This window comes from Trichosurus vulpecula, chromosome 1, assembly GCF_011100635.1.
Source record: "Trichosurus vulpecula isolate mTriVul1 chromosome 1, mTriVul1.pri, whole genome shotgun sequence".
Lineage (NCBI taxonomy): Eukaryota > Metazoa > Chordata > Mammalia > Diprotodontia > Phalangeridae > Trichosurus > Trichosurus vulpecula.
Genome location: NC_050573.1, coordinates 62,194,391 through 62,214,347, shown reverse-complemented (window position 1 = coordinate 62,214,347; position 19,957 = coordinate 62,194,391). Strand labels below are relative to the sequence as shown.

The 19,957-nt window shown below is 48.2% G+C and overlaps 1 protein-coding gene across 1 annotated transcript; it reads left to right on the top strand.

Moving 5' to 3' along the window:
- The first annotated feature begins 4,476 nt into the window (after positions 1 to 4,476).
- Positions 4,477 to 16,259, top strand: BABAM1 (BRISC and BRCA1 A complex member 1). The gene is made up of 9 exons (XM_036742001.1): positions 4,477 to 4,578; positions 7,540 to 7,871; positions 9,464 to 9,522; positions 10,465 to 10,585; positions 11,401 to 11,479; positions 12,054 to 12,078; positions 12,263 to 12,392; positions 13,587 to 13,673; positions 15,810 to 16,259. Exons 2-9 carry the CDS (start codon positions 7,596 to 7,598, stop codon positions 16,008 to 16,010), a joined length of 978 nt encoding a protein of 325 aa, XP_036597896.1. The 5' UTR covers positions 4,477 to 4,578; positions 7,540 to 7,595; the 3' UTR covers positions 16,011 to 16,259.
- The last annotated feature ends 3,698 nt before the right edge of the window (positions 16,260 to 19,957 follow it).

Here is a 19,957-nt window from a genome sequence, read left to right as displayed (position 1 = left end):
GCTTTTTAACAAAGCCATTTGCTAAGGTAGTATAGTAAGAAAAGTGAAGACAAAACATGTCCTCAAAGCTCTGGAGTGCAGTCTCTCACAAAAACAGACAGCATCCATGGGAAGAGTGGATTCAAATTTAAAATAAAATGGTGGTGAGAACACTTATGGCTAAGGGGTAAAATCGCAGCTTTTGGTTACTATAAGTCACTTCTTTAGTCCATGGCCATTCTTCTCTAGTGAAAGGGGTCATGGCCCTTGAAGTTACTTCCCTCTGGTGACTATCTTTCTGTGTCTTTCTATGTCCATGTTTTTACTTAGTGTCTCTCTCTGCTCTTCATTAGATGCCTTGCCTCTTTCCAGTGGCATGATCAACAGAAGGAAAAAGAGGGAAAGAGGTATATGTATGTTAGGGGGAGGGGTCAAAGATGGAAAAGGGGAAGGTGAAAAGAGAGGAAAAGGGAAAGGGAAAGGAGAAAGAGGCAGCTGCTGCTATTTCTTTTGTTATGCAAAGCTCCCAAGAGCCTAGTTTGTTTATTTGTTTAGCCAACTAATCTGTTTGATTCTTGAGGCTATTAGAAAGGACCTGGTAAAGAGATCATAGGGAGTTTACAGCTTTTTAAAAACATAATCATATCTGTTGCTTGATCTATTGAGGTGAGGGTGTTGAATCACATCTCTTACACATACAATCAAAGGGAAAGCTTTTGAGTATTTAGAAAGGAAGCAATGAATGGGAAAACGCAACATGGCTTCAGGTCATGCCAGACTAATCTGATTTCTTTTTTTGGCAGTTACTAGATCAATATATCAGGAGAATATTGTAAAAATAGTTCACTTAGATTTCAGCAAAACATTCAACAAAAAGCCTCTTGCACTGTCTTCCCTGACAAGATGGAAAGATGTGGGTAGGACTATGATAGAAACAGATGGATTCAAAATTGGTTAAGTGATTATAACCAAAGGGTAATTATCCCCTTTAGGGCAGCTAGGTGGCACCGTGGATAGAGAGCCAGGCCTGGAGTCAGAAAGACTCATCATCCTGAGTTCAAATCTGACCTCAGACACTTACTAGCTGTATGACCTGGGCAAGTCACTTCACGCCGTTTGCCTCAGTTTTCTCATCTATAAAATGAGCTGGAGAAGGAAATGGTAAACCGCTCCAGTATCTCTGCAAAAACAAAACAAAAAAACCAACAAACACCCAAAAAAGGTCATGAAGAGTTGGGCATGACTGAACAGCAACAATCATCACTTTTTTCTAAATTTTCCCATTTCTGTCAAACAGACCACCATCGTTTCAGTTTCCCAGAGTCATAACCATGGCGTTATCCCCTGTGCCTTGCTCTCCTCACCCCCACATCCAATCAATTGCCAAATTGTGCTGTTTCTTATTCACATCATTTCTCCCATTCAACCCCTTCCCACTGCTCCCAGTGACCTGAGGTCAAGCTTTCAACACCTCTTGCCTGGATTACTCCAACAGCCTCCTCATCGGTCTCTTTGCCTCTAGTCTCTCTCCACTTCAGTCCATCCTATGTACTGCTGCCAAACTAATTTTCCTTAAGGACAGATCTATGCACAAGCCTTCCCAACTCAATAAATGCTAGAAGCTTCCTGTTGCTTCTAGAATTAAATATAAACTCTTCCATTTTGCTTTTAATGTCCTACACTACCTGACCCCAGCCCATCTTTCCAGCCTCCCCCTCCTGCACTCTGTGATCCAGCCAGACTGGCCTCTGTTCCTCATGTACAACATTTCATTTCCTCTCTCCACACCTTTGCCCTTGCCATTCCCTAGACCTGGAATGCCTTCTCTTCTTACCTCTGTCTCAGAGTCCCTCTCTTCCTTTAAGACACAGCTCAAGCACCATCCTCTGCATGATCTTTGCTGATCCATCCCCAACTGGTAGTGCCCTACCTCTAAAACTACTTTATATTTAATTACTTTGTATATATTTATATTTATTCACTTTAACAGTGTCTACTCTGCTTCCCACTGCTTGGAAGCTAGGAGTCTTACAGTTCACCTCTCTCCCAGGATGCTTCAGTACTAAAGAATTTAAGGGGGGGGTGTGTGTTAGTCTCTACCATTGGTTCCAACCCCCAGTGATGATATTCCTCCAATTTTAAGGATCCCCTCCACCCCAGTTCCATTTAACCACCTAACAGATTAGTTTTTAACAAAGGGATATTTATTTCGAAGGTATAACAAGAACATACAAAACATCCCTCCAAGAAAATCTGAAGGAATAGTCCCTCTCTCCCGTAGTACCACCTTGGTCTCTGGGGAGGGGAAGGGGATCAGGTTCACAGCCTAACTCAGTTCCTGTATAGCATAGTCCCACCAAGTTCTAAGTCCAAAGCCTTCCCTGTTCTTGAGTACCAGACACCTGGTTTTTTAGGGCTTCCTAGCCAGCCAGGCAGCAACGTCCAGCATGGAATCTTGCCGTCAAAGTTGCTGTCCAGTCCAGGTCTGGTGCAGATTCTACAACTTGTACCTAGAAATGAAAAAAGTCAAACAAAACAGACCCAAACCCCGAGGCACAGGGCTTAACGAGAAGGAGGCAAAGGTAGTTCTTCTCATGGAGTTTAGTTTATGTGAACAGAACCTTTACTCCCTGCTGGGGGGCAGAGAGGGAGGAAGAGAGAGACAGTGACAGAGAGAAAGAGGGAGAGAAGGGGAATGCAGAATGTCTTCTCCCAGAATCTGGTCCCTGACATTTTCTATGTGGTGTTTCCATTTTGGGTGATCTTGGCATGAACAAAGTAAAGCCCTATTTCATATCTATGCTGTATGTATTTTCTACGTGCTTGTTGTCTGTCTCTTCCATTAGAATAACACGCTGGGATGTGAAGAACTTCCTTACAGTTAGAAAGGATTTCAGGGTAAAACAGACTACCTCCAAAGGCAGCGGGCTGGTGTCTTCAAACAAACACCAGATGATCATATGACAGGTAGGTTGTAGCGGAGAGTCTGGACTTGATGTATCTCATCTGGTGGGATCTAGTGGGTGAGCCTGCCTCCAGTCTCTCAAAACTCCAATCTACTCTCCATTCAGCCACTAAAGTGATTTCCCTAAAGGGGCAGCTAGGTGGCTCAGTGGATAGAGCGCTGGCCCTGGAGTCAGGAGGAACTCAGTTCAAATGTGACCTTGACACTTACTAGCTGTGTGACCCTGGGCAAGTCACTTAACCCTGATTGCCTCTCCAAAATTCACCCAAAATTCACCTGAAAAGACCTTAGTCTGAAAGGGCTTAGAGTCTCCCATTACATCCCAGGCCATCTCCAGTCATCCTGGTGAATATGAAGCCACTGGACCCAAATGGCTCTGCAGGAGAAAGTGAGGCCTGTGACCTTGCACAGCTCTCACTCAAATCAAAGTCAACTGCAAGTCATGTCATCATTTCTTTGATGTCATGGTCCTCTTCGAGAACGAAGGGCAAACACACACACATACCCCTGGTTTTCCTAAAGAACAGTTCTGATCACGTCCGGCTTCCTATTACCTCCAGAATCAAATGCAGAATGCTCTGTTTGGCTTTCAAAGCCTTCCTTAACTAGTCCCACTCCACTTTTCCAGGCTTCTTGTACCTTACTCTTTGCCATGTACTAGTGACAATGGTCTCTTGGTTCCGGGCATTTTCTCCAGCTGTTCCTCATGTCTGAAATGCTCTCTCTTCTCATCTCTGCCTTCTGGCTTCCCTAGCTTCCCGCAAGTCCCATTTCATCTAAAATCGCATATTCTACAGGAAGCTTTTCCCAATCCCTCTTAAACCTAGTGCCTTCGCTTTCTTAATAATTTCTTATTTATTCTGTATGTTTGTGCATAGTTTTTTCTTGTCTTCCCACCAGTTTGTTTGTACATGTTTTTGGAGATTTTGAGCTCCTTAAGGGCAAAAACTGTTCTTTGCCTCTTTTCGTATCCCCAGCACTTAGCAAAGTGTCAGGCACATAGTAGGTGCTTAATAAATGATTAATAATGAGGACTTGCTGAGTTAAATGGAGGAACTAGGAAATTGGGGGTGTTCTTGGGGTCCCTACACCCCTTGGCTTTCATGAACTTTCGACTAACCTGTGTAATTTAGTATGAAGAGGAAACCCTCGAGTTTACCATGGATATGCACATAAAAAATAAAGATGAATTTTTCATAAAGAAAGCTTTATTCAATAAACAACATTTTTGTTTCACTAACATCTTTAGGAATATTTCAGTGGGATAACAGTTATTCACTAAATAGTCCCTCAACCCCCTTGACAAGGTTCTCTCTACCTTCTCGCACACGCTCTAAAAAGAACGATCGGAGGAAAGCACAGAGGGCAGGGAGAGGAGAACAATCTCAGGCCCCGCCCTTAGTCCTCAGGCCCCGCCCCCAGCCTATCCTGTCAGTCTATGTATTCCCCAGGTCACGCCCCCTACGGTCCCGCCTCTTGTTCATCTTTCCTCTCCCCGGCTCCGTCTTCCGGAAACTCCGAGGACTCCCAGCAGGCCCTTCGGCGACCCTACTTCCGGGGGCGGGGGAGAAGATGGCGGCCTCCAGGCGGAGCTGCCGCTGCTGAGGCTAAAGACTGGGAAGCGGCTCCGGGAGGTGAGAGCCGAGACGGGGACAGCTCAGGACAGGCTGCGGCGGAGCTTCCGAGCCCCGACCGGCTGCCAGCGCCTTGGGAGGGAGGCGAGAGTAGGAGGAATGGCGGGCCCTGCCCACTGGTGGGGGGGGCGGGGTCGGGGGCCACACCTCTCGGGGCCTCGGCATCCTCTTCTGAGAAAGGACCAGGTAATCTCTGAGGCCCCGGCAGCGCCCACGTCCGGTGTCTCGCTGGCCTATGTGGTCCTTCAGGTGCTTGGTGTATCATCTACAACCTCCGTGCCTTTGCACGGAGTGCATTCCCTCCTAGTTTCTGTCTCTTAGAATCCCTAGTTCTTTTCCAGGCTTACCTCGGAGCGCTCTGTCCTGATTCTCCGAGCAGCCATCGCCTCTCCGGAAATCACCTTAGGTTTATTTCCTGTGTATTTTGTGTTTACGCCGGCTTGTATTTTCTCCTGATGGAATGTCGGCTGCTTGAGGGAAGGATCTGTTTGGCCTTTTTGTGTTTGTACCCCCAGTGACTAGCCCTGATCCCGGAGGACAGCAAGTCCTACTTGAAGTTGGAGCAGAGATGAGTTATTCTAAACTGTCCTATTTAGTCTATATTGCACAGGCGAATCTATTCTAAACAGATCCGCTATTCTGAAGTCTCTTCTAGCTCCAACATTCTGTGTCCTTTGTTCTAAAATCCCTCCCACCTCTGACGTTCTGGGTGCCAAGAGCCTTCCCTGCTCTGACATCCTGGGTTCTAAGGGCCCTCCCAGCTCTGACATCCTCTGTTTTAAGAGTCCTCCCAGCTCTGACATCCTCTGTTCTAAGGGCCCACCCAGCTCTGACATCCTCTGTTCTAAGGGCCCTCCCAGCTCTGACATCCTCTGTTCTAAGGGCCCTCCCAGCTCTGACATCCTCTGTTCTAAGGGCCCTCCCAGCTCTGACATCCTCTGTTCTAAGGGCCCTCCCAGCTCTGACATCCCCTGTTCTAAGGGCCCTCCCAGCTCTGACGTTCTGTGTTATAAAATCCCTCCCAGTTCTGGCGTCCTCTGTTCTAAGAGCCATTCCAGCTCTGACATCCTCTGTTCTGAGGGCCCTCCCAGCTCTGACATCCTGTTCTAAGGGCCCACCCAGCTCTGACATCCTGTTCTAAGGGCCCACCCAGCTCTGACATCCTGTTCTAAGGGCCCACCCAGCTCTGACATCCTCTGTTCTAAGAGCTCTCCCAGCTCTGACATCCTCTGTTCTAAGGGCCCTCCCAGCTCTGACATCCTCTGTTCTAAGAGTCCTCCCAGCTCTGACATTCTGTGTTCTAAAATCCCTCCCAGTTCTGACACCCTGTGTTCCAAGGCCCCCAGCCCCCTAAAGCTGACATTCAGTGTTCTGATGGCCCTTCTAGCTTTGACATTTTGTGCTCTAAAGGCCCACCCAGATCTGACATTCTATGTTCTAAGGGCTTCTTCTAATTCTGATATTAAACCTCTACTTCCTTCCCCTTTCAAAACACCCACAGATTGAGTGCTCATGTCTCTTAGACCAGGTAATTACCTTTTGTTTAGCACACACTGGAACTATTGGAAAAAAAAAATACAGTCCCCTGGTATATAGCAGTAAAAATTTCTTGCAGCCCTATGACCTCTCATGGCATGGTTTATGAGTACTTTACATTATCTCTGTCATTCCTCATGATACAAGGTTAGGATTAGTATATCTATTTTTTCACTCAATAGTATTTTATTTTCTCTCAATAACTTATAAAGTTAGTTTTCAACTATAAGATTTAGATTTATAAGATTTAGAGTTCTAAATTTTTGTCCCTCCCTCCTTCTCCTCCCCTCTCTCTAAGACAGCAAGCAATCTGATATAGATTACCATGTTAAACATATTTCTACATTGGTCATGTTGTGAAAGAAGAATCAGAGCAAAAGGGAAAAACCATGAGAAAGAAAAACAACAAAAGTGAAAATAGTGTACTTTGATCTGCATTCAGACTGCATAGTTCTTTCTCTGGATGTGGATAGGGTTTTCCATCATGAGTCTTTTGGAGTTGTCTTAGATCATTGTATTGCTGAGAAGAACTAAGTCTGTCATAGTTGCTCATGGCACAGTGCTGTGTTGCTGTTACTTTGGGCAGTGTTCTTCTGGTTCTGCTCACTTCACTAAGCATCAGTTCATGTCTTTCCAGGTTTCTCTAAAATCTACCTGTTCATCATTTCTTATAGCACAATAGTATTTCATTACATTCATGTATTCATTGCACTCAACTTGTTCAGTCGATCCCCAGTTGATGGGCGTCCCCTCAATTTCCACTTCTTTGCCACCACAAAAAGAGCTGTGATATATATATATATATATATATATATATATATATATATATATATATATATATTTGTATGGGTCCTTTTCCCTTTTGTGTGATTTCTTTGGGTTATAGAGCTAGAGGTGATATTGCTGCATCAAAGGGTATGCACAGTTTTATAGCCCTTTGTGCATAGTTCCAAATTGCTCTCCAGAATGGTTAGATCAGTTCACAACTCCACCAACAGTGCATTAATGTTCCAGTTTTTCCACATTTTCTCCAACATTTGTCATTTTCCTTTTCTGTCATGTTAGCCAATCTGATAGGTATGAGGTAGAACCTCAGAGTTGTTTTAATTTGCATTTCTCTAATCAATAGTGATTTAGAGCATTTTTTCCTATGACTATAAATAGCTTTAATTTCGTCATCTGAAAACTGCCTGTTCATATCCTTTGACCATTTATCAGTTGGAGAATGACTTGTTTTCTTATAAATTTGACTCAGTTCTCTATATATTTGAGAAATGAGGCCTTTATATGAGACACTGGCTGTAAAAAGTGTTTCCCAGCTTTCAGCTTTTCTTCTAATTTTGGTTGCATTGGTTTTGTTTGTGCAAAACCTTTTTAATCTTTTTAATTTAATGTAATCAAAAATTATCCCTGGTACTGTTTCAGAGGAGGTGGCCTGTCTTCTGAGTTGAGTTTCCAGTTTGAGCTTGAGGTCCTCAGCCATGGAGCCAGTAGAGTCAGGAAGTACTGCAGATGAGGAGGAAGAGCGGGTGATGGAGCAGAGGCCTCGGACTCGATCCAACCCAGAGGGAGCTGAAGACCGAGCCCTGAGTGCCCAAGCTAGTGTGGGGAATCGGAGTGAAGGGGAGGGTGAGGCAGCCAGTGCTGATGACAGCCCACAGAACCCCCCCAGCATCAATGGCAAGCCCTGGCAGGTGCCGCCACAGACTCCAGAATTTCAGGTCCGGACTCCCAGGGTCAATTGCCCAGAGAAGGTGGTATGTATAAGCTTCTGGCTTGAAGAGATTGGGAGACTTTTATTTTAACACTAATTGTAATAGCATGAGCCCTCAGTGCAGAGTTCTCAGTTGTACAGACATGATGGCAAGGGAGGACCCAGAATGAGAGGGCACCAGAAAGCTTTGGGGGTCCCATACCCAAGAAGTGTGTATTTCTACCTACCTAGGAAGAGACCTTTTGCTTTCCTATTTCTAGGATACTCTACTGAGTACAGGAATCGGGATAATTAAACACCAGAACATTTTTATAATACTGACTTTGCAGCTTGGTGCTGTCTTCTGGGATGCTGCTTTTATACCAACGTTATTTTCACTTAGTTATTGTTCTCTATCCAAAGGCTTACCTGAAGCCAGTTGGTCAAGAACTGAGATTTAGTTTCTTTTGTGCCCTTTTCCCTAGCCGGAGTTGGGAGGAACCTGGGTTTTCATCTTGGCTTTGCAAGAGCCCCTCCTTAGGGCCCTAATTTCCTCAACTATAAAATGAAGGATTTGGACTACGTGATTTTTTAAAAATTAAATTTTATTTTTTTAATCAATGAAAATCGATCTTCTCTTCTATCTCCTCTCTCTCTCTCATTCTTCACCCTCACCTACCCTCCTAAGAATGAAATGAAAAGAAAACTCCTGTTCAAAACAAGAATAGTTAAACACAATAAATTCTCACATTGGCCATTAAAAAAAAATGTCAGTCTGCACTCTGAGTCCATTACCTCTCTGGCAGGAGGTAGGTGGCATGTTTTATGTCATGTATCTTCTGGAATTGTGGTTGACCATCGAGTCAGTCAGAGTTCCTAATCTTTCAGAGTTGTTTGTCTTTGCAATATCGTTATTTGTCTATTACTAGTTCTCTGATTCTCCCCTGACTATGCATCAGTTCATAACAAGTCTTCCCAGATTTTTCTGAACTCAGTTATCATAAAAGTCTCTTTCAACTCCAATGGCCTAGAATTCTGGTACACTATCTCTGGTTAGGATCAGATCTGCGCTGCTTAGGGTTTCCTGGAAGAACTGGAAATTCCTGCCGTTCTAGGTAGAATAGGTGCCCACCAGGCCCACTCCACAGTGAGACTGGATTATGTTATTGTTACTAGCTCACCTTTATAGCACTTTACAGTTTACAAAGTACTCTGCACCTCTGTTGATCCTTAACACAATATTGTATGGTAGGATTTTTTTGGTCCCATATTACAGATGAGAAACCGAGGCTCAGAGAGATTAAATGTATTTTATCCAGGGTCACACATTTACTAAATAGTAGAGTTTTAAAATCTTACGAAGAGTCTTGTGTAGGTTTTTACTAAATCCTTGTTGGTTGATTTAAGCCATAACCAAGATTGTTGTATCTCAAGTGAATCCCTCTTTTTAAAGGAATGCCATTCTTGGGGTGACTTTTAGAAAAAAAGTCCTTATGGTGGGGCCAGCACAGTTGACCTAGGGTGACGTTATTACTTTGCAGCTTGCCTGAGGTTCAAGGAGCTGAGTGATTTGCTGGGGATGGGCTGGGGCAGGGAGGTGGGTTTAAGTGGGTGTTAACTTTTTTTCATTTCCTTTCCCCTTTGTCTTTAATACAGATCATATGCCTCGACCTGTCAGAGGAAATGTCTTTGCCGAAACTGGAGTCATTTAATGGGTGAGAGGTTTTTTCCTCCCCTAATTTCTTTTTTTTTTTTAAATTTTTGGAGGGGGGAAGGCAGGACAATTGGGGTTAAGTGACTTGCCCAAGGTCACACAGCTAGTAAATGTGTCAAGTGTCTGAGGCCGGATTTGAACTCAGGTCCTGTTGACTTCAGGACTGGTGCTCTACTCACTGTGCTACCCAGCTGTCCCCTCTCCCCTAGTCTGTAAGGCTATTTGGACTCTGATCCTGCATTCCTTCCACCTTTGGATCCTTAGCTGAGGACAGATGGGAAGCTTGGAGTAACAAAGGTGGAACTGGTCCTGCGATGCCTTAGCTGAGAGCAGAGTGGACCCATGTATTGGGGAAATCACTTTGGCAGCACATGAAGCATAAGTGGGAGAGGAAAAAGAGATTAGAAGACCAATTAGGCAGCAGTTAGACTGATCGAGTTAAGAGGTAAACCAGGCTCATAGCAGTGCGAATAAGGAGAGGGGAATTGGTGTGCTTTGGCCGCTGGTCGGACAGGAAATAGAGAGGGCAGAGCCATTCGTAGCCATCTAAGCTACTTTGGCAGCGTATCATTTGGGATCGTATTTGGAGGCAGAGGGGGACAGTCCAGTAAGAGATCTGTGGGGCAGAAATGCAGAGCACGAAAAGGGACAAAATGATCGTGGTACCCTCTGTGGCATGGGTGGGTGGAGGATGTCTCAGCCTGCTTCTCCTCTGGCCTGGGATCCCGTAGAACATAACGCTGATCGACGGTGATAGCGAGGAGTCCCCGAGTCCCCTGTGACTCAGCCCGGACAAGTGTCCCCTCCGTGGCCCCAGACATGTTGTAAGCCTTGGGGGTGCCTCTCCCTGGACAAACCACAGTGGCTCTCCCCCCTCGGAAAGGTGCTTCGGCCCTGTCTAGAGCCTACTGAGGACTGAGCATCCTCTCTTATCCCTGAGCAGCTCCAAGACCAATGCCCTGAACGTGTCCCAGAAGATGATTGAGATGTTCGTTCGGACGAAACACAAGATTGACAAGTGCCATGAGTTTGCCCTGGTGGTGGTAAATGACGACACCACTTGGGTGAGTGCGCATAGGAGGGGAATCCCTGCCCCTCCTCGCCTTCCCCTTCTGCTGCTTTTCTCTTTCCTGGGAAGAGATTAGGTATCCAGCCCGCCTGCTCTCCAGCTTCCAGCAAGGACCTGTCCTTACCTTCAGTGAATCACGGATGGTCAAATCTAGGTGTACGTGACCTTGGAACACAACACAGGATATCGGAGATGGAAGTGCCTTCTAATCCTAGATCTGGAAAGGACTTAAGAGCATTGAACATAGAGCAAGCTAGAACCTTAGAATATAGGGAGTCAGGGTTGGGAGAGAATTTAAAATATAGTATGTCTGAGCTGGGAGTGGGACCTTAGCGATCGGCTAACTCATCCACCCCAGTTCATTTGCAAACGAAGAATGAGGTTCAGAGAGAGGATGTACTAGTAGGTGGCAGAGAGTTGAACCAAGGTCTCCTGACTGCAAGTTTGGTGGTCTTTCTGTTTATACAGCTTTGTCTTTCTATGACAACATGTAAGTTTGACCCAAGCTTGTGAGAAACCACAGACCACAGAGGCCAGGTGTTTGATGGGAACTGCCAGTTAAATTGAAGCTCCCTTGTTACTGAACCTTGTAACCCCTCTCCCTTTTGCACTACCTCAGATCCTCAGAAAAGGTTGATTAGTCTAAGGGGACCCCAAGGGTGGGGACCGTTCTAGGAATGTTTGAGCTGACACGTGGAGGAAGCAGTACCTGCCCCCAAAGAGCTGTCTACCTCTCACATGTTTATCTGGGAGGTGGGACCTACAGACCAAGAAAGACAAACAGGTGAGCAGCACTGGTTTTGTTTTTAGCTCTCAGGCTTGACTTCTGACCCCAGGGAGCTGTGCAGCTGCCTCTACGACCTCGAAACTGCTACCTGCATGGCCTTCAGTATCCTTCTGAAAGGGCCAAGGGGGAGGCTGGGGCAAGGGTGTGGAGGGGACCCACAACACCTAGTGGACTTGTGTAGAGAGTAAGGGGTTCAGGGGCCCTGTAGAAGCAGTACTCAGTGCTGATGGCATCACCTCCAGAGCTGTCAGGAAGAGAGTCTCCCTTGATATAGCCAGCCTTGCCTACTTCCCAGCCTCTTCTGTTCTTTCCCCACATTCTGTTCTGCCCAATTTCTCCTTCCCTTTCCAGCCTGTGTTTTTCTGTTCCAGTGCTCCTGTGGTGACCTGATCACCCCACAGTAAATGTCAAAAGGCTGTGTCATCATTGGCCTACCTGCCTTTTCCTGTAGTGGACTTGTACTCTTGTTTGTAAACTGGAATAGAAAGGGAGGACTCCCCATCCTTTTTTGGGGCAAATTGAAATGAGGCCTTGGGAGATTTGAGGGTAACAGGACACCCAGGAGTTGTGGAGGCCTTGAAGAAGGAACCCCACATTTCCAGAGATGACTATCTGGTCATCAGAGAACCCTAATGCGCTCTGGCGTTCTCAGTGGTCCTTATCTCTCCCATACCAGACTTGGACAGCCTGTTCAACCTTATGTAAGTTATTGCTATTGTCATTCCCTGACGTAAAGATTAGAAGGTCTTGGTGTTTTAGGCAGCTGGGTACCATGTTAGTTGGAAGTATTTTGAAGAGCCTGGCGTGATATCTCTTAAGTATTAGTTGACAGGAAATCAGAGGTGCTCTGAAATGTCACATACCCATTTCTCTCCGCTGGTCCAGACAGCAGAAGATTGAGCTTCCAGTCACAGAGAACGTCCAGACTATCCCACCACCCTATGTAGTGCGAACCATCTTGGTGTACAGTCGCCCTGCCTGCCAGGCCCAGTTTGCCATGATGGAGCCCATAAAGGTAGGTGAGAAAAAGGTTAGGATGTCTGGAGAAGAACCACCCTTCCCAATCTGATGACCATGTGATCCAGGAATAGGTTTCTAGAATGGGCTTATGGTCCACTGCCCTGATCATCCCACTCTCCTGCTCAGACCCTGCCAGTGGCTCTCTAGTTCCTATCAATTAAAGGCCAAAATCCTTCTCTTGACATACAAGACCCTTCTCAGTCTAGAGCTACCTCACCTTTCTAGCCTGATCTCACGTGGCTTTATTTCCTGTATACTTTGCTCCAGTCAAACTGGATTGCTGAGCTCTCCAAGTTCATCCTGTACTCTTCTTCCTTTCTTCCTTTTTTATTTTTGCACCATTCCTATGCATGGAATGATATCTCCCAATTGTTTCCTGTTGACAGTCCACCTGCCTGTCAAGGCTCAGTTTGGATAGCATCCCCTCTTAAAGTCTAACCTGGTCTCCTTCAGCTAGAGGTGACTTCTTCCTGACCCGTCTCAGAGCACCTTGTCCTGCCAGGCAGCTACCATATTCTGCTTTGTGTTTTGTCTGCATCCTTTTCATATGACCCTTATTGGATTGTGTGGTCTCTGAAGGCAAAGACCCAGCCTTCTTTATCCTGTCATATCCCCCCTTCCTCCTCTCCTCATGGTAGCAGGCACAGTGCAGTGCACATAGTTACTTAATAAAAGTTTGTTGGACAAAGAATTGAGTGGACAAATGTGCCAGGTGGGAGTGGACAGGCACACCGTGGTCATTTCCATTTAGACTGCTATCAGGAAGAACTTGCTAACTCTGTGCTGTTGCACATGGGCAGTGGGCTACTGTGGGATCCATTTTCCTTGATGGAGGAGAGAACACTCTTTGTCAGGAGTCAAATCTCTATGGAAGTCATGGAGTTGATGCAGGGTTTTCTTGCCACCTTAAAGTTTTGGTCAGAAACCTTTAATGTCTGTGAAAGGCTTTATCCATATTTTCACTTTGCTCCTCATAGCAGCCCTGTTGTTAGTGAGCAGGACCATAGGTCTTAGCCCCATTTTACAAATAAAGGAATTGAAGTGTGAGGTCCCCTTGGGGCACAGCTAATGGCCAGAAGAGGAGTTTAAACGCAGGTGTCTCCTGACTCCCAGGCCAGCCCCCTTTCTAGAAAAGCATGCTATGTTTTTGGTTTCTGAAAAAAGGTTTGCTGTTGTTCTTTCCCTGCAGAAGATGCTTCAGTGTCCGTATTTCTTTTTTGATGTGGTATATATCCATAATGGTACTGAGGAAAAAGAAGAGGAGACCAGCTGGAAGGTGAGATGAGAGATGAGGGCAAAGCCTCCAGACTGTAGAATGGTAAAGTTGGCTTGAAGTCCTGGAAGACAACTAACATTTTATGGAAGGGCTGGTGTCTGAGCGTGTAGAAAGTGAAGCAGTGCTCTCAGAGCCAGCGGGAGTTCCTCCAGGACTGATCGCATTTCTGTTTGAACACGGTTACAAGGTTGGTAGGTCAGGGGAATCCTAAGGACATGCTGTAGTAGATTTTGGAAAAGCATTCGACCAAGTATCTTAGGAATAAAATGAAAAGATATTGCCTCAGTGTTAGTATGAGTGGATGAATTTGGTGCTGGGTGAATAACTGGGTGCAGAGTGGTCATCGATCACTGCAGCGTCACTGTGGAGTGAGAGCTCTAGTACTGGAGTGCCTTGGAGTCTGTCTTTGACTCTTTGCAGTTCAGCATTCTTATTAAAGCAGAGTTGGTATGTTTATCAAATTTGCAGAAGACCAAAAAGCTGGGGTGGGGGGCTGTGGTGAAGATGCTAACATGTCATTCTATAATAGGATCCCAAAAGGTCCCAACTATCTAGAATAATGGGCATAATCTAGATCAGGGGCAAGGAACCTTTGGCCTTGAGGCCACATGTGGCCCTCAAGGTCTTCAAATACGGCCCTTTGAATCCAAACAGAATGCGCACCTAGAGGACCACATGTGGCCTCAGAGCCACAGGTTCTCTGCCCCTGATCTAGTAAAATGAAACTTGTTAGGAATAAATGTAAGATCTTACATTTGAGTTTAAAAAATCACCAGCACAAATTCAAGATATCAAGAAGTCTCCAGACAGGTATTTGTGTGAACAAGATCTGGGGTTTTTAGTGGACCCTAGGCCCAGTATGAGTAAACAGGGTGCTGTGACAACTAGAGCAGCTGATAATGATCCGTATCTGCAATGATGGATACATCATGCCCAGGACGAGGGAGTGTGCTGATAGAGCCCCTGTCTTCTGGCTTGATCATACTGCATCTGGAGTATTTTGTTGAGTTCTTCCCATGGACATTGACAAGCTGGAACATGTTTGGAGGTTTGTGCAAAGTCTGAGATCCAGAGGAGACGCAAGGGAGGGAAATAGACCTGCTGGGAGGATTTGATAGCTGTCTTCAGGCATCCAGAGACCTGTGTAGTGTAAGAGAGGGATTCGATTTGTGCTTAGCCCAGGAAGGCAGACTTAGGAACAGTGGCTGAAAGCCACAGGAGGCTCATTCTGGCTCTGTCAGGGTCAACAAAACATCTTTGTACCTAGAGCTCTCCCACAGTGGAAGGAGGTGCTTCAGAAGGTGGTAGGTTCCTCATCACCAGAGACAGGCCTTCCAGGCAACCTGGCTAACCGCTCGTCCAGAATATATTATATATAGAACATAGACTATCTGAACTAGTTGGGGTCTGAGAAAACAGTGTCAGAGCTGGAAGGGACCCTATAAAGTGCTAGTCCTGGGAGGACTGGACAGGAATGGTAATGGCCATTTGTACAGTCAAGGGCACTGAGGCTCAAGAGAAGTCATAACTTACACTGTGGTATGTTTCATAAGTGACTGAAGGACAAGGATAGGACTAGGATAACTTCTGACTCCCAAGTCCAGAGTTTTTTCAATCATACTAGGCTGCCTCTGGAAAGCTGAGGCCATGTCCTGACACATACTGGCTGTGTGACCCTGGGTGGGTCACTGCCAGGGCTCTCAGGCCATAATCTAAGACCTTCATTTGCAGAGAAGGGTCTGCTCTGCATGGGTGAAGGAAGCTCTTTATGAGGAGCTCCAGACAACAATGAAATCACAGGTTTGGGGCCCCCTCCCCAATGAACAGGGCAGCTGTTGCCTGAATTTGCTGAAGGCAGCAAGTGTAACTTCCTGAATTGGCATTTAGTCTCACCCCCAGCCCCACCAAAGAACATGCTATTTGAGGGTGGTTCCTGAGTTTAGAGAGCGCTTCCACATATTCCTGCCCCTAGAGCTGGCCATTTTGGAATGGGGGGAAGAACAGAGTTGGGGGGGGGTGCTTTGCCTTCCCCTGAACCAGGGGACCTCTTTTTTGATTGTCTCACCTTTGTGTGTGCATGTGGGTGCATATGTGCCCATCTCTGATGGTCTTTGGCCCCTTCTCACCCTCACCTAGGACACATACGCCCTCTTTGGAGGCTTGGATTCCAAAGGCACCAGCTACAAGTATGAGGTTTCGCTGACAGGGCCAGCTGTGGAGCTACACAACTGCATGGCCAAACTCCTGGCCCACCCTTTGCAGAGACCTTTCCAGACCCATGCCTCCTATAGCCTTCTGGAAGAAGAAGAACCTGCTGAAATGGAAGCCACCGTTTAGGGCCTGCCTCAAGCCTCTAGGCTCTTTGATCTTTTCCTTTGCGTGGGATGAACCCTTCCTCCATAGGGCCTGGAAAAGGGTCCTTAACAACAGTGGTTGTGGCCCCAGTGGAGATGGTGGCTCTTGGGTAAGGGCCAGTCAATGACTGATCTGGGCACGTGGGCCTGGCTTGCCACAATGCTGAATGCAGCCTGTGGACCACATGATGGTGAATTTTGATTATGTATTAAACTGTCAGTATCGATCTGAGTAGGTGGTTGTCTTTTGTCCCTTCCCTGGGTCTTGGCATCATGCCTAGAATGAGGGGGTATTGCTGCCCTTTACCCTGGCCAAATCACATTTAGAGTACTTTGTTCAGTTCTGGGTGAAACTTTTTGTCAAGCATTGCTAAGTTCTGGGGATAAAAATACAAAATCTCCAGCCCCTACTCAAGGCATATGCAAGTAGGCTGCGTTTTAGGAGAAGTGTTGAATGAGGATGATCCGAAGAGGGAAACCAGCCAGGATGGGGAAAAAAGAGTGGAATCCACATCATGAGGATGGTTTGAAGGAACAAGGGATATTTAGTCTAGAGAAGAACAGACTTAAAAGGGACGTGATGTCTCTTCATAGATGTGAAGAGCGATGAAGTGGAAGGAGGGATCAGACTTCCTTTGTTTGGCCATAGAGGGCAGCAGTGGGCAGAATTGCAGGGAGGCAGATTCTGCTGTGTGCCAGCAAAATTCATCCATTAGGTAGAAATGGAACTACAGGCTATCTGAGGTATTTTCTGCCTCTGAAATTGGGACTTGGAGTGTGGAAAGAAAGGCGGTATTGGGGACATTAGCAGAAAATAGCTACTTGTTGCGTAAGAATGAGACAGGCTGACTGCCTTGGGAATATATCATCGTATAAGTGGAAAGACCACTCACTGGTTCTAGAGTCCGAGGACCTGGGTTCAGATTCCATCTCTGATGAATAATACCTGTGTGACCCGGGCAACGTATTATTCATCAGAGATGGAATCTGAACCCAGGTCCTCGGACTCTAGAATCAGTGAGTGGTCTTCCCACCGCTTTGGCCTCTGAGCCCCCTTCCAGTTCCGTATTCATGATCCTAAGGCTGAAGTGCCAGTGGGCCATATAGTACTTGGGTTTGGAGTGTTGTGGAACTTTTCCCAATCAGATTTTCTCCATGGAAGCCCATCATGTAAGGAATCAGTGGTATTGAGAATCCCTTATCTTTTATTGGACACAGGGAACAGAATTAGTCCTTGTTCCCTGAAGAGACAGTCCACCAGCTTCTTGGAGACTTCAGTGATGAGCAATTAATTGGCAGCCTTATCTCATTACCAACAGCTCCAATTATTAGGAAGTTCACTTTTACATTGATTGGTTTGGAACAGGCCCCAGGTACCAAGTACCCAATCGGCAGCAAGTCCCCTCTGGTCACGATGGGCAATGGCCAAGTCCTGAGGAAGCATTAGGTCTTGTCTCCACCCCCCTCCCGTGCCCCACCCACACCCGCCTTAGCTGTGTCTCCAGTGTTGAGACAAATAGGCCTCTGTGTTTCACTTCAGGCTGACTTCAGCTACTGACCTGCTATTTAACCTTGGCGGGGGAAACTGCGAACCGAAGGGAAGTCCCTAAGCAAGGCTAGCTAGTGGCTAGACTGCTGTCCCACTGACCACTTCCTAGGGCTGCTGCCAGGGGAGTAGGGGAGCGCAGGCCCTCTGCCCCACACCCATCCCAAACAGCCTGGTAGAAGCAGGTTCACTCATGCCTCCCCCCGCAACCTTGGGCAATCCCTTTCTGATCCTATGTCCATTTGTGCGGTAGACAAGGCTCTCCTAGCACTGGACATACGCTGTGTAGATGCCCGGGGCCTGAGGCAGGGAGAGCTGTCCACTCCTGCCCATGACGCAGCCCCTAGCGTGGCTGCCACTCAGCCTGCCCCACGCCTTATCGCCCCGGCCCAGGCTCCGCACAGCTGCTTATCTCCGCAATGCTGCCTGGGCGAGGTAACCGTCTGATCCGGAGCTCGGCAGTCCCAGGGCCCCAGATGTTGCAGCACATCTGGCTCCACCTCCCAATGGCGGGGCGGCTCGAGCCGCGCAGGCGCACAGAGCAGCGAGGGAAGTTCGAATGGCCGCGATGGGACCGTGGACAGCGGACTGGACCCAAGACAGCGCGGATGGCCGGGGTTCAGCCGGGTCCGGGAGAGGCACGAGGGCAGCCGCCCCGGGGCTGGAGCGGAGGCTTCGGGAGGCGCTGCAGGACGGGCAGGCGCGGTGAGGGCAGGCCCGGGGTATCCCCTAGTGCGCTGCCGGGGCTGGGGACTTTCCGCCCAAAGGAGGGAAGGGCTGGGGAGCCCGGGGCTCGGGGCTCGGGGCTCAGGACTTGGGGCTCTGCTTCCCTTGGGGCTCGGGACTTGACCGGGGGTGCTAGGGACTCTGGAGCCCGACCCAGGCTCGGCCAGCTCCGGCCGGGCCCTGGGCTCCGGTCCGAGGGTTTTCTGCTCCCTGCAGGAAGGTGGAATCGCTGCTGAGGCTTGGAGCTGACCCCAACCTGGTGCTGCCGGACGGCGTGGCAGCAGTCCACCTTGCGGCGGGGAGCGAGCGGGGCAGCGGCCTGCAGTGCCTGGCTGTGCTGCTGCAATACGGAGCGGACCCCAATGCCCGGTACTGCGCCAGGACCCAGCCCTCCCCTCACCTCCCCCGACATCCAGGGACACAGCGGGACCCTCCCCCAAGTGGTCCTGGGACTAGGGGACCTAGCAAATCCCTGCTCCAACTTCCCCTTGTCACCCCCATCAACTCCCAGCAGCGTCATTCTCTATAGGTGGGGCCCTGGGAGAAGGGAATCATCGGAGCATCATCGGAGTCCGACGACCCTTCAAGGACTCCACCCTCCTCCACCAATCTGAAGGCGGGGGCGTGGCCCCTACTGTCAGGAAGACCCTGGTCTAAGGCCACAGCTTGTGATCCCAGACTCTGATTGCCCCCTGTCTCTAGGTCCGAGGATGCCCTGACGCCTGTGCATGTGGCCGCGTCCTGGGGCTGTTACAAGTGCCTGGAACTCCTTCTGAGGAAAGGAGGTGATCCCGAGCTTCAGGACCAGGTGCCCAGGGGTTTGGAGGGCTGGCATTGGGTCTTAGGGTTTCTTTATTGGGTGGGGAAAGGCAGGGTCCTTTAGCATAGGACTGTGGCTCTAGGTCCCACGGGGCAGGGAGGGCTAGTCTCTTTCTCAAGGTTTTGCTCTTAGGATGGGAATCGAGCTCTGGACCTCGCCCTGGAGCAGGGGAACGAGCAGTGTGTTGAGATCCTGAGGAAGCATGCTGGCTCCAAGGAGGAGGATCAAGGCAACGGCTTCTCAGCCCTGAATGGAGATGACCTTGACACCAGCATCTGGGGACTTTCAGACATGACATTTAGCCCCAGGCCTCTGGGCAGCATGGTCAGAGCTCATCTGGATGGGAGTGAGGTGGAGAGTGAAGCCTCGGAGGCTGGGCACACCCTCCAAAACCAGACTCCCCCAGCTCATCTGCAGCCCTTAAGGAAAGGACTTGGGGTGGATAAACCCTCTGAACCTGACTTCAGCTTCCCTACGCCCTTCTTTCCCCAGCCCACTTCTCCACCTTCCCCAGCTCCTAGGTTGGGCTCTGTGCCCCACTTGGCACAGGATGATATCTCCCGAGACCACAGCTGCCCCTTTCACTCAGGTCCAGACTATTCCTGTGAAAATCAAGATGAGACAGTTCCCAGCTCTCTCCCTGCTGAGACAGGCACTTCCTCTAGTGACTCCTTCCTCACTGCAGTGGAAGCCTTTGGCCCTGATGCCCAGGCACCTGATGCTGTCCCCTCCAGCCCCATCACCCCAGATGCCAGTGGGGCTGTACCATCTCAGCCCAGGAAGGATGGGAGCGGGTCCCAGCCAGGCAGCATGGCAGGAACCAGCCCCACCCAGATAG